Source organism: Thalassophryne amazonica, chromosome 4, assembly GCF_902500255.1.
Source record: "Thalassophryne amazonica chromosome 4, fThaAma1.1, whole genome shotgun sequence".
NCBI lineage: Eukaryota > Metazoa > Chordata > Actinopteri > Batrachoidiformes > Batrachoididae > Thalassophryne > Thalassophryne amazonica.
Genome location: NC_047106.1, coordinates 99684661 through 99701810, shown reverse-complemented (window position 1 = coordinate 99701810; position 17150 = coordinate 99684661). Strand labels below are relative to the sequence as shown.

The 17150-nt window shown below is 42.7% G+C and overlaps 1 protein-coding gene across 2 annotated transcripts in view; it reads left to right on the top strand.

The window, feature by feature from the left end:
- Window positions 1-9346: 9346 nt before the first annotated feature.
- Window positions 9347-17150, top strand: part of LOC117508559 (RIMS-binding protein 2) — a 9997-nt gene continuing 2193 nt past the window's right edge. Inside the window, exons 1-2 of one of the 2 annotated variants that reach the window (XM_034168341.1) lie at window positions 9347-9819; window positions 10178-10334. In XM_034168341.1, coding sequence (XP_034024232.1) covers window positions 9592-9819; window positions 10178-10334 — 385 coding nt within the window. In that variant the 5' untranslated portion in view covers window positions 9347-9591. The remainder of the gene's footprint in view (window positions 9820-10177; window positions 10335-17150) is intronic. The other variant, XM_034168340.1, reaches the window with a different exon arrangement.

Below are 17150 nucleotides of genomic sequence, written 5' to 3'. Positions count from 1 at the left end.
ATTTTTGCTTTTTTCTTCACATATTTCAATAGTTATACATTCTAATAAGTTATCAATCACAGTTGTCATATTGTCTACTATTTTATAATCCATGTTCTTATCCACATACACAGCCACTCCTCCTCCACTCTTATTTTTTCTGTTTACACAATTAAATTCATATCCATCCAGTTCAAAATCCATTCCTTTATCTTCATTGATCCATGTTTCTGATATAGCAATTATGTTAAATATTTTTTTAAACTGACTTAAATATTCTTTAATGTTGTTAAAGTTTGCATATAGACTTCTGCTGTTGAAATGGATTATTGATAATTTGTTATCCGTTTTAATGATCCGATTAAACTGTTCATCTGTATAATAGCAACAACTGTCATTGATATTTGAGAAGAAATTATTGTCCGGGTCTATATCGTGCTCCAAGTCCAGTACATTGTGGTCTGTGTATTGTATCATATCCTTAAACCTAGTTACAGCGCTTTCTGAAAGACTTCTAGTGTAATGAAACTTATTCCCCACTGCAGGGTAGTCCATCAGGGTAAATGTAAATGTTATTAAAAAATGATCAGACAGAAGGGAGTTTTCAGGGAATACTGTTAAGTCTTCTATTTCCATACCATAAGTCAGAACAAGATCTAAGATATGATTAAAGTGGTGGGTGGACTCATTTACTTTTTGAGCAAAGCCGATAGAGTCTAATAATAGATTAAATGCAGTGTTGAGGCTGTCATTCTCAGCATCTGTGTGGATATTAAAATCGCCCACTATAATTATCATTAAACATCAAAGTTTAACACCAGCTGATTATCACCAAATGACCAGACCAGGAGTCAAAACCAGAATGCTCTGTTTTTCATTAACATCTAAATTATGTTATGGGTCTCATCTCGCGCCTCCCTGGCTTGGGGGCCGGCAGGCGAGGTGGCTCACCCATCTCCGGCTGCCTGGCCCCCTGTCCCCCCTGTTGGTTTGTTCTTTCCCTGTGTTTCCAGTGCTCCTCCGGGGCTGCCCACCTCCCCCCATCTTGTGGTCTCCCTGGTGCCTCCACAGGTCTAGAGGTGGGCCGTGGGGCCGGTGGGACCGGTGGGACCGGTGGGACCGGTGGGACCGGTGGGGCCGGTGTGTGTGGCCTACTTCCTGCACCGCGCCTCTCCTTCCGCTGGCCGCTTGGGGTTGGGCCTCATATGTCACACCCTTTTAATGCACTTCACCAGCACAGTACGCGCATGCACATCATACTGGGGTTTAAGTAGCACATTATAGGGATCAAATAGTTAGGGTTAGGGTTAGGTGATGGGAATGGGTTGATCCCCATCCGCCACTCCTGCCCTGCCATTTTAATCCACACACTATATTTCAACGCAATTAGTAAACACACACTATTTAGAGTCGGGGTCACAGGCATTGGTGGGTTTGCAGGGCAGGCTGTGATGCAGCAGTGTGCCGCGGCCTCCCACAGCAGTCTGCCACCTGCCGTCTCCTGCACTCTTTGCTCACTTACATGCTTCCCTTAGGCAGTATTATTAGACGGCATTGCTTAAATTTTCATTGTTACGCAGATGATACCCAGCTTTATCTATCCATGAAGCCAGAGGACACACACCAATTAGCTAAACTGCAGGATTGTCTTACAGTCATAAAGACATGGATGACCTCTAATTTCCTGCTTTTAAACTCAGATAAAACTGAAGTTATTGTATTTGGCCCCACAAATCTTAGAAACATGGTGTCTAACCAGATCCTTACTCTGGATGGCATTACCCTGACCTCTAGTAATACTGTGAGAAATCTTGGAGTCATTTTTGATCAGGATATGTCATTCAATGTGCATATTAAACAAATATGTAGGACTGCTTTTTTGCATTTGCTTCAGGTTGTCCTAAAAGTTCCCTGAAAAGCCTTCAGTTAATTCAAAATGCTGCAGCTAGAGTGCTAACAGGGACTAGAAGGAGAGAGCATATTTCACCCATATTGGCCTCTCTTCATTGGCTTCCTGTTAATTCTAGAATAGAATTTAAAATTCTTCTTCTTACTTATAAGGTTTTGAATAATCAGGTCCCATCTTATCTTAGGGACCTCATAGTACTATATCACCCCAATAGAGCGCTTAGCTCTCAGACTGCAGGCTTACTTGTAGTTCCTAGGGTTTGTAAGAGTAGAATGGGAGGCAGAGCCTTCAGCTTTCAGGCTCCTCTCCTGTGGAACCAGCTCCCAATTCAGATCAGGGAGACAGACACCCTCTCTACTTTTAAGATTAGGCTTAAAACTTTCCTTTTTGCTAAAGCTTATAGTTAGGGCTGGATCAGGTGACCCTGAACCATCCCTTAGTTATGCTGCTATAGACTTAGACTACTGGGGGGTTCCCATGATGCACTGAGTGTTTCTTTCTCTTTTTGCTCTGTATGCACCACTCTGCATTTAATCATTAGTGATTGATCTCTGCTCCCCTCCATAGCATGTCTTTTTCCTGGTTCTCTCCCTCAGCCCCAACCAGTCCCAGCAGAAGACTGCCCCTCCCTGAGCCTGGTTCTGTTGGAGGTTTCTTCCTGTTAAAAGGGAGTTTTTCCTTCCCACTGTCACCAAGTGCTTGCTCACAGGGGGTCGTTTTGACCGTTGGGGTTTTTCTGTAATCATTGTATGGCCTTGCCTTACAATATAAAGCGCCTTGGGGCAACTGTTTGTTGTGATTTGGCGCTATATAAATAAAATTGATTGATTGATTGATTGACTTAGGGGGTCGCACACAACAAGGGAGTTAACTGTAATAATTATGGTGGGGTTGGTAAGTAGGGTGAGTGTGGCATGTGTGGTTGGCCCTGGATGGCTGTTGATGTCTGGGGCTCTGGGGTGGGGGGGGTCTGCCTCGCTGGTTCTGCCGTGGTCTCGGGGCCCTGCTCTGGGGCTCGCGGGGCCTGGGATCCTGTTGCTCATTGGGGGGATGGGTGGTGGCAGTGGGGCGTGGGTGTTGGCATGGGGGACGGACGGCTGCTGTGGGTTTGGGGGCCGCGGTTTCCGTGGGGTGGGGTGTTGCCCCATTTTCGCTTAGGTGGTCTACTGATCTTAGCATGGTGTCCGGGGTGGGGTCCGGGATGGGGGTGGATTGGAGGCTGGGGGGGGTCTGGGGGGATCCTGCAGGCTGCTTGGTGGGGTTCAGGTGTCTGGGGGGCCTCGTGTGCTTCCTGGCCTGGGGGGTGGGTCTCGCCTCTTTTCTGGGGGCTGGGCCCCGCCCTCGTATGCTGGTGGTCCCTGCCTGCACTCTGGGTTCAGTTGCGGTGGCTCCTTTGCCCCCCATCCCCGCCACTGCTCGCTCCTCCCTCTTGGGTCCATGGCCAGGGTGGTGTGGTTCTGGGCCCCCCTCTTGATGGGCCCATGACAAGGCCTGCATGCTTCCCTCGGGTATGGGGTTGCTTCCTGTGCCTCCGTTGGGGGGGGGGTTGTCAAGGGTGCGTTCCAGCGCTGTCGTGCCGCTCTCTTGTTGGTCCGTCATGCTGCCCCAGTGGCTCTGGTGGCTGCCCTTCCTGGCCCTTGTGCCCTTCTGCTTCTCTTTTTCACCTGGTTCCTCCTGGGGCCCTGCGTCCTGGACTAATTTCCATCATCGCTTTCGGTCAGCCATCTGGCTTCCAATGCGCCGGAGTGGTCCTTGTCTTATGGTAGGGTTCTGTACTTTTATCTTGGCCCAATACACCAGCCACAGTAGTGATCGGATATTTAACTGTGATCTGGGTCTCTGTGTGTGGTTGGTTATGTGTTCGTGGCCAACACCACAATTCGGTTTTGGGTGCTCTCAAGGGGATCAAGACTCTGGTGTCCTAGATTAGGGTATGAATGATCACTAACTAGACAACAGACTGTCGCTGTCACTACTTGTTCATGTGTGGTGATTTGTCCTGGCATGTTTTATGTTGGGGACCCGTCTCCTCGATGTCTCACTTCACAGTTATTGTCTTCACTTGTCCACTTGTCTTTCGTTTTTGTCTGTCTTCTTGTTGTTTTGGTGGTCAGTCCCTCCTAATAGAAGTTGTCAGTCGGCTTTGAGTAGGATGTTGTAGGCTGATCAGGAAGGGCGGATGGGGGTCACACACGCACACAACACCACATTCACTCACGCACTACATACCTTTTGTCCTGCAAGAATAAATTGCATATATGGGTATTAATGTTCATAAATGGTTCTGCCAGTGTGGCATTTACCATTACTATATTACTATATATGCAGACAGGGGAAAAAATAAACAAATAAATTATGTTATGATCAGTGAATACGTCAGGTAAAGTGAAACAGATAAAGACCAAAAGTAGTGTTCCATTGTGTGGTGTATTACAGAATAACATGTTTGACAAAACCAGATGTTACTTCCACCACTTCTACATGTCATCTGCACTTCCTCATTATCAGAACATTATCTATGAACTTTGTGTTAGAGCCTGCAAAGACCCCAAATTTTGTTGCATGACCTCTGTGAGTAAGATCTTGGTGTATTTGTCTAACACTGTTCAAAAGGCTGTTCAAATATTTTAGCGACCTGAGAAAGTACAAGCGCATAGAGGCCCTCTGCCTCTTTCTATCTGTGGCCCTGCAACAGACTGACATCCTGTCCAGGGTGCACCACGCCTCACCCCCCTCACCCTCCCCCCTCCCCACCATGAATATGGATGCACATTCCTGAACTGCCCACAAGGTGCCAGTATTCAGCAGATGTCAGATAGTCTATATTTTTTCATAAGCAAAACAAAGTTGCTTTTTCAGTTGAACTGTTGCATCAGAGTTAACAACCATCAAATCAGTTCATCATTGTTACCTTATCAGTTCTTCTATTGCCAAACTCAAAGTTTGCGTAATCAATGCAGAAGTTCAATTAAGAGTGAAGAGGGATCCACAACTAATGCAACTTTTACTTATATTTTCATTGTTATTTAAATACTGTGAATTAATCAACACTGATTAACAACACACAATCAACACTGTGATCCTAGTTATTAACGTGAGTTTTATTATGTTTCAACAACAGAATTAAGTGTAATACTTCAAAATATTTGTTTCAAAATGGGTTTGTTGCATAACGAAACCACATTTCGCACAGCATGTCTTCCTTTTGATACAGAATCCAAAACACAGGTGTTCCGGAATTGTGTTTTGACTTTGCCATCACTAATTTGCAGTACTTATGAAATGTTTTTGTATCATCACTGTGTGCCACCATGTATTGGTAAGACAGTGTGACTAAAGCATTGCCTTTGCACAGCAATTTGCTAAAAATATTTGCTATATTTTTATTGTTTTGTTTTGGTCTGGGGTGTTTTTGGAAAGTTGTTTACAAATATTCCCTATAACTAGCAGGACATGAAAAGACATGGAATCAGTCAGAGAGCCAGTGAGCAGTAAACTACTGTATATTTGGTTTTGAAATTTTGTATTCTGATAAATAGAGGTGAAGACCAGTAAACTTTGTCTTTTTGTCCATATTGACATTTTTTAATATCATAATTTTTCAAAATTAGAATATAGTAATAATGGGAATGCTGGCACAACGGGATATGTGTGGGCTTGTTGGAGCAGCCACATGTAAAGTAGACCTTTTGTTTGATTTATGAAGTGTTATTATAGAGTCCTGGCAGCGACTAAGGCCAATGTTGCTTGTTTTAAAAATATTTTCTAGGTATTTCATAGAAGCATACGCGCATAATTAAAAAAAAACAAACAAAGTTGGATATCAAGGACCGAACAATGGCACATATCTCCAATCAGGCTAAATTTCCCTGATAATATATTTCTTATTTCTTATTAAGCAGAGTTGTAGTCTTACATACCTCTCTGCAGCTTCTCTCCCCCTGCCATCCCCTCATTACCCCATCCCCGTAGAGACGGTGCCTGCTCCCAGACCACCAATAACCAGTAAAAATCTATTTAAGCATAAAAATTCAAAAAGAAAAAATAATATAGCACCTTCAACTGCACCACAGACTAAAACAGTTAAATGTGGTCTATTAAACATTAGGTCTCTCTCCTCTAAGTCCCTGTTAGTAAATGATATAATAATTGATCAACATATTGATTTATTCTGCCTTACAGAAACCTGGTTACAGCAGGATGAATATGTTAGTTTAAATGAGTCAACACCCACGAGTCACACTAACTGCCACAATGCTCGTAGCACGGGCCGAGGCGGAGGATTAGCAGCAATCTTCCATTCCAGCTTATTAATTAATCAAAAACCCAGACAGAGCTTTAATTCATTTGAAAGCTTGACTCTTAGTCATGTCCATCCAAATTGGAAGTCCCAAAAAACAGTTTTATTTGTTATTATCTATCGTCCACCTGGTCGTTACTGTGAGTTTCTCTGTGAATTTTCAGACCTTTTGTCTGACTTAGTGCTCAGCTCAGATAAGATAATTATAGTGGGCGATTTTAACATCCACACAGATGCTGAGAATGACAGTCTCAACACTGCATTTAATCTATTATTAGACTCAATTGGCTTTGCTCAAAATGTAAATGAGTCCACCCACCACTTTAATCATATCTTAGATCTTGTTCTGACTTATGGTATGGAAATTGAAGACTTAACAGTATTCCCTGAAAACTCCCTTCTGTCTGATCATTTTTTAATAACATTTACATTTACTCTGATGGACTACCCAGCAGTGGGGAATAAGTTTCATTACACTAGAAGTCTTTCAGAAAGCGCTGTAACTAGGTTTAAGGATATGATTCCTTCTTTATGTTCTCTAATGCCATATACCAACACAGTGCAGAGTAGCTACCTAAACTCTGTAAGTGAGATAGAGTATCTCGTCAATAGTTTTACATCCTCATTGAAGACAACTTTGGATGCTGTAGCTCCTCTGAAAGAGAGAGCTTTAAATCAGAAGTGCCTGACTCCGTGGTATAACTCACAAACTCGCAGCTTAAAGCAGATAACCCGTAAGTTGGAGAGGAAATGGCGTCTCACTAATTTAGAAGATCTTCACTTAGCCTGGAAAAAGAGTCTGTTGCTCTATAAAAAAAAGCCCTCCGTAAAGCTAGGACATCTTACTACTCATCACTAATTGAAGAAAATAAGAACAGCCCCAGGTTTCTTTTCAGCACTGTAGCCAGGCTGAGAAAGAGTCAGAGCTCTATTGAGCCGAGTATTCCTTTAACTTTAACTAGTAATGACTTCATGACTTTCTTTGCTAATAAAATTTTAACTATTAGAGAAAAAATTACTCATAACCATCCCAAAGACGTACCGTTATCTTTGGCTGCTTTCAGTGATGCCAGTATTTGGTTAGACTCTTTCTCTCCGATTGTTCTGTCTGAGTTATTTTCATTAGTTACTTCCTCCAAACCATCAACATGTCTATTAGACCCCATTCCTACCAGGCTGCTCAAGGAAGCCCTACCATTAATTAATGCTTCGATCTTAAATATGATCAATCTATCTTTATTAGTTGGCTATGTACCACAGGCTTTTAAGGTGGCAGTAATTAAACCATTACTTAAAAAGCCATTACTTGACCCAGCTATCTTAGCTAATTATAGGCCAATCTCCAACCTTCCTTTTCTCTCAAAAATTCTTGAAAGGGTAGTTGTAAAACAGCTAACTGATCATCTGCAGAGGAATGGTCTATTTGAAGAGTTTCAGTCAGGTTTTAGAATTCATCATAGTACAGAAACAGCATTAGTGAAGGTTACAAATGATCTTCTTATGGCCTCAGACAGTGGACTCATCTCTGTGCTTGTTCTGTTAGACCTCAGTGCTGCTTTTGATACTGTTGACCATAAAATTTTATTACAGAGATTAGAGCATGCCATAGGTATTAAAGGCACTGCGCTGCGGTGGTTTGAATCATATTTATCTAATAGATTACAATTTGTTCATGTAAATGGGGAATCTTCTTCACAGACTAAGGTTAATTATGGAGTTCCACAAGGTTCTGTGCTAGGACCAATTTTATTCACTTTATACATGTTTCCCTTAGGCAGTATTATTAGACGGCATTGCTTAAATTTTCATTGTTACGCAGATGATACCCAGCTTTATCTATCCATGAAGCCAGAGGACACACACCAATTAGCTAAACTGCAGGATTGTCTTACAGACATAAAGACATGGATGACCTCTAATTTCCTGCTTTTAAACTCAGATAAAACTGAAGTTATTGTACTTGGCCCCACAAATCTTAGATCCTTACTCTGGATGGCATTACCCTGACCTCTAGTAATACTGTGAGAAATCTTGGAGTCATTTTTGATCAGGATATGTCATTCAATGTGCATATTAAACAAATATGTAGGACTGCTTTTTTGCATTTGCGCAATATCTCTAAAATTAGAAAGGTCTTGTCTCAGAGTGATGCTGTAAAACTAATTCATGCATTTATTTCCTCTAGGCTGGACTATTGTAATTCATTATTATCAGGTTGTCCTAAAAGTTCCCTGAAAAGCCTTCAGTTAATTCAAAATGCTGCAGCTAGAGTGCTAACAGGGACTAGAAGGAGAGAGCATATCTCACCCATATTGGCCTCTCTTCATTGGCTTCCTGTTAATTCTAGAATAGAATTTAAAATTCTTCTTCTTACTTATAAGGTTTTGAATAATCAGGTCCCATCTTATCTTAGGGACCTCATAGTACCATATCACCCCAATAGAGCGCTTAGCTCTCAGACTGCAGGCTTACTTGTAGTTCCTAGGGTTTGTAAGAGTAGAATGGGAGGCAGAGCCTTCAGCTTTCAGGCTCCTCTCCTGTGGAACCAGCTCCCAATTCAGATCAGGGAGACAGACACCCTCTCTACTTTTAAGATTAGGCTTAAAACTTTCCTTTTTGCTAAAGCTTATAGTTAGGGCTGGATCAGGTGACCCTGAACCATCCCTTAGTTATGCTGCTATAGACTTAGACTGCTGGGGGGTTCCCATGATGCACTGAGTGTTTCTTTCTCTTTTTGCTCTGTATGCACCACTCTGCATTTAATCATTAGTGATTGATCTCTGCTCCCCTCCACAGCATGTCTTTTTCCTGGTTCTCTACCTCAGCCCCAACCAGTCCCAGCAGAAGACTGCCCCTCCCTGAGCCTGGTTCTGCTGGAGGTTTCTTCCTGTTAAAAGGGAGTTTTTCCTTCCCACTGTTGCCAAGTGCTTGCTCACAGGGGGTCGTTTTGACCATTGGGGTTTTTCCGTAATTATTGTATGGCCTTGCCTTGCAATATAAGGCGCCTTGGGGCAACTGTTTGTTGTGATTTGGCGCTATATAAATAAAATTGATTGATTTGATTTATCCGACTGCTTGAAAATGTTTCCACCAGAAAGGCTCATTTTGTAACCAGGCTCAAGCCTTTCACTACATTTATTTGTCTTGAGATTTTTAGCCAGCAGATGAAATGACATTTTCCTTTTTCAAACAAGATATAAAATAAATGCTTTAGGCACCCACCACTTTGTATTGCGTTCTCTTGTGTTGCAGTATGCAGAAGTAGAGCAATGAATTGATCCTACCGCTTCAAAGAGGATTATTATCTACTGCTTAGCTGTTACCTCAAATCGGGATAAGGGTAAGGAGTGGTCTGCCATCTCCAGCAGCCATCTGTCTGCTGAGTGGAGCGCTCACACTGCACATGTACATGGATGAGAGGCTGGAGTTGGATGTTTTGATATACCCTGATGAAATAAGAATTGCTACCCCAGAGGACCTCAGAGATTGGGAACTAGAGACTGCGAGCCAATTGTCCCTTCCCATTGTCAGGTTGTTTGTGGCCCTTTACCCATACAACCCTGCTGCGATGTCTCCCAACACCGACACAGCTGCAGAGGAGCTGCCCTTTGTACCTGGCCAGATCATCAAGGTAAACTGCAGTTTGTCATTCACATGCTTCCAATGTGCTCATCTAACACTTTGACATATTTGCACCATCTAACCCACATGATCAGCCTACGTTTCATTTTTTGATCGAGTATGTTGGCGTTTCCTGTTTGTTCTGCATTGAGGTCAACTGGGTAGCTGTTCGTTTTTCTTGATTTCCTGCCGACATTTGTAACTGTTTCCATTGTGTCACTAACAGACTTGCAAAAGTTCACTTCCAGTCAAACACTGGACACACTTTCCCATTCAATTGAATGGGAAAGTGTGTTTATCTACAATCATTTGTTTTATTGTAAATCAATATCTGCAGAGTAGATCTAAACATCTTTGCATGTTTCTAGGTGTTTGGAGAAAAAGACTCTGATGGGTTCTACCACGGTGAGTCCGGCGGCCTGTCCGGCTTTGTGCCAAGTAACTTGGTGGCTGAAATCCCCGTGGATGACGATTACCTGAAGCATCTACTCGTGCAGCAAGGATTCCTCCCTGTGGATTACACAGGTATCAGGCCACAGGGTTCTGCACCAATTATATGGAGTCAAATCAGGAAACCCAAGCAAATATAAAAAGATATGTACAAATTTATTAGTGATCAACACGCTTAAAGGCAGGTCTACTTTGATCATTTGATTAAATGATGATTTTGTCAAAATGTAAATGGAAAAACTACATCAAAGGTGATAGTCTGTTTTTTTTGTGTGTGTGTGTGTGTGTGTGTGTGTGTGTGTGTGTGTGTGTGTGTGTGTGTGTGTGTGTGTGTGTGTGTGTGTGTGTGTGTGTGCGCGCGCACACGTACACTTGTTTTCATGACAATTCAGAACATTTTTATAACACACCTTCAATACCAGGACAGTGGGAAAACAAGGACATTTTCCACGTCCATATTTTTCCGAGCACTCTAAAGCATTCTCGACCCCCCCCCACACACACACACACACAGACACACATGCTCCCAGACCAAAAATTTCTGATGTCCTAAAATATCACAATTTTTGGAAAATAAGTGTGTAAGTGTGTTTAGCATTTTTGATCTTCGATTTCACTGCCTAGTGCCCAGTTGTTGGACTTAACACACTTTTCATACACTTTCAGTGTGATGTTATTGTACTCATAAGTCACATAGTGTCCTCATATGTAGTATAAAAGTCAGGTTTAACCAAAATACAGCCCTAGCCAAAAACTCAACAGATGGACATATTCCTGTAAGCATGGGTGAGAATCAGTTTGATTCCCAGGCCTGTAGGACCATGTTACCATTTTTCACATTTCTCTCATACGTCCTGATAAGTCATAGAAACGTGTGTGTGTGTGTGTGTGTGTGTGTGTGTGTGTGTGTGTGTGTGTGTGTGTGTGTGTGTGTGTGTGTGTGTGTGTGTGTGTGTGTGTGTGTGTGTGTACACACACGTTTGTTTGTTCATTTTGGATAGAGGCTGTCCAATTTTTTTTTATAAGAAATTCATGTTTCTCAAGTCATTATTCATTTCATTGATCATTATTCTCATATTTGTCAATCTACCAACTAATCACGGCTTTTTTTAACATAATAAAGGATTATTAACTGAGCACGAGGTCTGTACGGGAAAATATCAGACCGAGCAAGTGAGGTTTAGGCTCATAGTCAGACCTGTTTGCCTTCACCTCCATGAAGAACTTGCTTAAAAGATGATCAGGTTAGCTGGTAAGCTTTCAATATGTTTCAATCTGATCAATGTGTTTTTTCAGATGCTGTTTAGATATTTATGGAGTATGTTTTATGGAGTATGTTCATGTCCGACTTGCTTTTTCTAATTGCGTTTTTAGCTTCCTGGTTTGTAAAGAAAATACGCATTGCGGACAGATTGTCATGGAAACCGGTCTGGATATGGGAAAATATCCGAGGGGTAATTAACCAATCAGAGCGTGTGTAGCATCGCAGCCATATAGTAATACTTTTTATTTTTTGGCTACAACAGACATGAATGTACGCCATAAATATCTCAACAGCATCGGAAAAAACATACAGACTGAAAGCTTACCAGCTAACGACCGGACCATCTGTTAGCAAGTTTATCATGGAGGTGAAGAACGCAAACGAGCCCAACACTGTCAGCAGCTGTAAGTTTGCGTGTTTACAGATGCGGTTTTTGATACAAGCGAGGTGGGCAGTCACCCGGGGCACATTTTTTCATGGTACATACAGGGTGCACAACAAGCACTTAAAAAAAAAAAATCATTCTGCGTCGCAAAGCAGTTATATCACTGTGTGAGGAACTGGCAAACTGACGCCCCACAGCTGCAAGCAGGCGCCCCTGCATGCTGACATGCACAGAACAGAACTAGTGACAGAGATTTGGGGACAGGTGCAATCCTCCTCGGCCTGTGCGCTCTGCTCAGCGGCTCGGGACTGATCAACGTGCTCACTGCTCCCCACTGCTCTGCCTCCACGGTGTGTCCACTCTGGCAGAAATCCACTTAGAATTCAGCAGACCAGAACCAGAACTCCAGCGAATGATGCAGGCAGCTAGTTTATGAAATAAATGGCGTTTGAAAGCGGACAGACGGTGGAACAACGGGTTTGAATCTCACCAGAGAGGACAGGAGCTCCGTTCACATTTCTAGCTGAAGTAGCAGTAGTACCACAGTCTCTTATACAAAGAGACTGGTAGCGTGTTTTTGAAAACATGGCTGTGATTGGTCCATCTGATACGTTGGCCGCTATTGGCTGTCACGCCACGCTCTGTGATTGGCTGTGGCGTTACCGCCGAAAATGTAAGTTGGTTCCACTCCTCCAGTGCAGTACCAGTGCTACGTTGTAAACAAAGGCTGCAGTCAATCAGAGAGCGGCATGTCTCAGCCAATCAGCAAAATGTCAGAATCCTGACTGAAAGTCACGTGATCAGTAACCCAATACAGACTCCTTTGCATTGGCTTGAGGAGTGGAACCAACTTATAGCTGAAGTGATTTGAATCTGACCTTTTTTATGTGCCCGCAAGAGTGTGTATTATCCAATTTTAAAAATAATTATCCAGAAACTCACTTTTTATTGTCATTTACATTGACAAAATAAAATAAAATAATAATAATAATAATAATAATAATAATAATAATAATAATAATAATAATAATAATAATAATAAACATTTAAAACAAGGCATATCTTCAAAATTAACTGGTTTATTTAATGGAAAAAAGAATCACATTTGATTTCATAGGCATGGGAATGCTTGTAACTTTTCAGTTTAGATTTTCTTTTGACCCACAGATGAAGATTTCTGTCAAACCTAAAACATTTGCAGATTAATTAATGCTAAATGATTACCCATTTAGCCTATGATTTACAAACATTAAGCTAAATGTTGAGACAAATATGCACCTTAATAAAACTGCTAATTGTTCCTCCCTGAAAGACAGATTAATAAAGTGTCTAATGACAGACAGACATTAGACACTATATATATATACGAGGTCTGTCCATAAAATATAGGTCCTTTTTGTTTTTTTCAAAAACTATATGGATTTCATTCATATGTTTTTACGTCAGACATGCTTGAACCCTCGTGCGCATGCGTGAGTTTTTCCACGCCTGTCGGTGACGTCATTCGCCTGTGAGCACTCCTTGTGGGAGGAGTCGTCCAGCCCCTCGTCGGAATTCCTTTGTCTGAGAAGTTGCTGAGAGACTGGCGCTTTGTTTGATCAAAATTTTTTCTAAACCTATGAGACACATCGAAGTGGACATGGTTCGAAAAATTAAGCTGGTTTTCAGTGAAAATTTTAACAGCTGATGAGAGATTTTGAGGTGATACTGTCGCTTTAAGGACTTTTCACGGTGCGAGACGTCGCGCAGCACTCTCAGGCGCCGTCATCAGCCTGTTTCAAGCTTAAAACCTCCACATTTCAGGCTCTGTTGATCCAGGACGTCGTGAGAGAACAGAGAAGTTTCAGAAGAAGTCGGTTTCAGCATTTTATCCGGATATTCCACTGTTAAAGGAGATTTTTTTAATGAAAGACGTGCGGGCGGATTGCAGTGTCGGCTCGCAGCCGCCGCGACGCTCCGCCACAGGAAAAACACCTCTGTTGGAAGCCTTGAGGACAAGTTGGAACATGTCCAGCTGATAAACAATTTCTCATATACTCACTCCACTGAAAGCCATCAAAAGCCGCCTGGATTTTACAAATGGTTATCAACACGGAGGTGTTTTTCCTGTGCCGCCGCAAAATCTCCTTTAACAGTGGAATATCCGGATAAAATGCTGAAACCGACTTCTTCTGAAACTTCTCTGTTCTCTCACGACGTCCTGGATCAATAGAGCCTGAAATGTGGAGGGTTTAAGCTTGAAACAGGCTGATGACGCTGCCTGAGAGCGCTGAGCGACGTCTCGCACCGTGAAAAGTCCTTAAAGCGACAGAATCACCTCAAAATCTCTCATCAGCTGTTAAAATTTTCACTGAAAATCAGCTTAATTTTTCGAACCATGTCCACTTCGATGTGTCTCACAGGTTTAGAAAACTTTGATCAAACAAAGCGCCAGTCTCTCAGCAACTTCTCAGACAAAGGAATTCCGACGAGGGGCTGGACGACTCCTCCCACAAGGAGTGCTCACAGGCGAATGACGTCACCGACAGGCATGGAAAAACTCACGCATGCGCACGAGGGTGCAAGCATGTCTGACGTAAAAACATATGAATGAAATCCATATAGTTTTTGAAAAAAATAAAAAGGACCTATACTTTACGGACAGCCCTCGTATATATGACGGTAGAGTTTCTAACCAGATTGTTTAATAAAATCTTGGAAAGTGAGAGGATGCCTGAGGAGTGGAGACAAAGTGTGCTGGTTCCTATTTTCAAGAACAAGGGTGATGTGCAGAGCTGCAGTAACTATAGAGGCATAAAGCTGATCAGCCACGGCATGAAGTTATGGGAAAGAGTAGTAGAAGCTAGGCTTAGAAAACAGGTGAAGATCTGTGAGCAGCAATATGGTTTCATGCCGAGAAAGAGCACTACAGATGCAATGTTTGCTCTGAGAATACTGTTGGAAAAGTACAGAGAAGGACAGAGAGTTACATTGTGTGTTTGTGGACTTAGAAAAAGCTTATGATAGGGTGCCAAGAGAAGAGTTGTAGCATTGTATGAGGAAGTCTGGAGTGGCAGAGAAGTATGTTAGGGTAGTGCAGGACATGTACAAGAATAGTGTGACAGCGGTGAGATGCGCAGTCGCAATGACAGACTCATTCAAGGTGGAGGTGGGATTACACCAAGGATCAGCTCTGAGTCCTTTCTTGTTTGCAGTGGTGATGGACAGGTTGACAGATGAGATCAGACAGGAGTCCCCATGGACTATGATGTTTGCAGATGACATTGTGATCTGTAGTGAGAGTAGAGAGCAAGTTGAGTCTAGCCTGGAGAAGTGGAGATATGCTTTGGAGAGAAGGGGAATGAAAGTCAGTAGAAGCAAGACTGAGTACATGTGTGTGAATGAGAGGGAGCCCAGTGGAATAGTGCAGTTACAAGGAGTAGAAGTGGTGAAAGTAGATGAGTTTAAATATTTGGGGTCAACTGTCCAAGTAATGGAGAGTGTGGTAGAGAGGTGAAGAAGAGAGTGCAGGCAGGGTGGAGCGGGTGGAGAAAGGTGGCAGGAGTGATTTGTGACCGAAGAATATCAGCAAGAGTGAAGGGGAACGTTTACAAAACAGTAGTGAGACCAGCTATGTTGTATGGTTTAGAGACAGTGGCACTAACAAAAAGACAGGAGGCAGAGCTGGAGGTAGCAGAGCTGAAGATGTTGAGATTCTCTTTGGGAGTGACAAGAATGGACAAGATTAGGAATGAACATATCAGATGGACAGCTCAGGTGGGACAGTTTGGAGAGAAAGTCAGAGAGGCCAGATTGAGATGGTTTGGACATGTGCAGAGGAGGGACCCAGGGTATATAGGGAGAAGGATGCTGAGGATGGAGCCACCAGGCAGGAGGAGAAGAGGGAGACCCAAGAGGAGGTTCATGGATGTGCTGAGAGAGGACATGCAGGTGGTTGGTGTGACAGAGGAAGATACAGAGGACAGGGTGAGATGGAAACGATTGATCTGCTGTGGCGACCCCTAACGGGAACAGCCGAAAGACAAAGAAGAAGAAGAAGATATATATATAAATGACAGTGCAAATAAAGGGGGGGGGGGGGGGGGCGTTCGGAGAGGGTCTCGCCTGGGAAGTAATTCAGTGTAGAACTGCCACTGCGTGTTTATATGTATATAACAGCCATATAATAAACAAATTAGTAACCTTACTTGCTCAGTCTGTACGGGGATATCAGACCTCTGTGTTTTTCACACTTACACTTCGGTCTGATATTTCCCCGTACAGACCTCTTGCTTGGTTAATAACCCTTTAATATCTTTTTTAAAAGGAGGAGTGCCAAGATCATTTTTAGCCCGGCTCTTATTTTTAGATGTTTTTGTGTTCTGCTTTTCAATTTGGACAAAAATGAATTAAATTGGTTCAGTATTGTGATCCAACACTAACACCACCACAGGCAAAACAGTTGTACTATTTAACAGTACAAGACAAATGAAAACCTTCAAAGTAAACTGCTTCTTCTTGCCACAGAATAGGAAGATTCGGAATTTGGTAGCACAGAGAAGATCCCTACAGACGTAAATGTGTGCATGTTTACCTCAGTAAATGTGAAGAAACATTTTTAAATTACTGATTTTAAAGTTAGCATATTACCTTAGCATCCTTTTTTTTGGCAGTGCTGTTCATGATAAGGGGGCAGCACGGTGGCTTAGTGGTTAGCATTGTTGTCTCACCGTGAGAAGGTTGTGGGTTCAATTCCCGTGGCCTTTCTGTGTGGAGTTTGCATGTTCTCCCCATGTTTGCATGGGTTTCCTCCGGGTGCTCCGGTTTCCTCCCACATCCAAAGACATGCGGGTTAGGTGGATTGGAATCTTTAAAATTGTCCGTAGGTGTGTGTGTGGGTGTGTCTGTGTTTGTTTGTCTATTTGTGGCCCTGCGACAGACTAGCGTCCTGTCCTGGGTGTACCCCGCCTTGCGCTCTATGACTGCTGGGATAGGCTCCAGCTCCCCGCGACCATTAATTGGACTAAGCGGTAGAAGATGGATGGATGGATGGATGTTCATGATAAGGAGTTTGTTACACAACAAGCCACAGTCAACTTGTAATAACTTTGTGAGCTCAGTTATTACAAGGTACCTTTGCAGTCAGTCATTTTAAAAAAAATCTTAAGATTAACTGAGATAAACATGCACATGTTTACCTCTGTAGGTCCTCTCCATGCTACCACACACTTCTCATTCAAAGGCAACGGAAGCAGCTTACGTT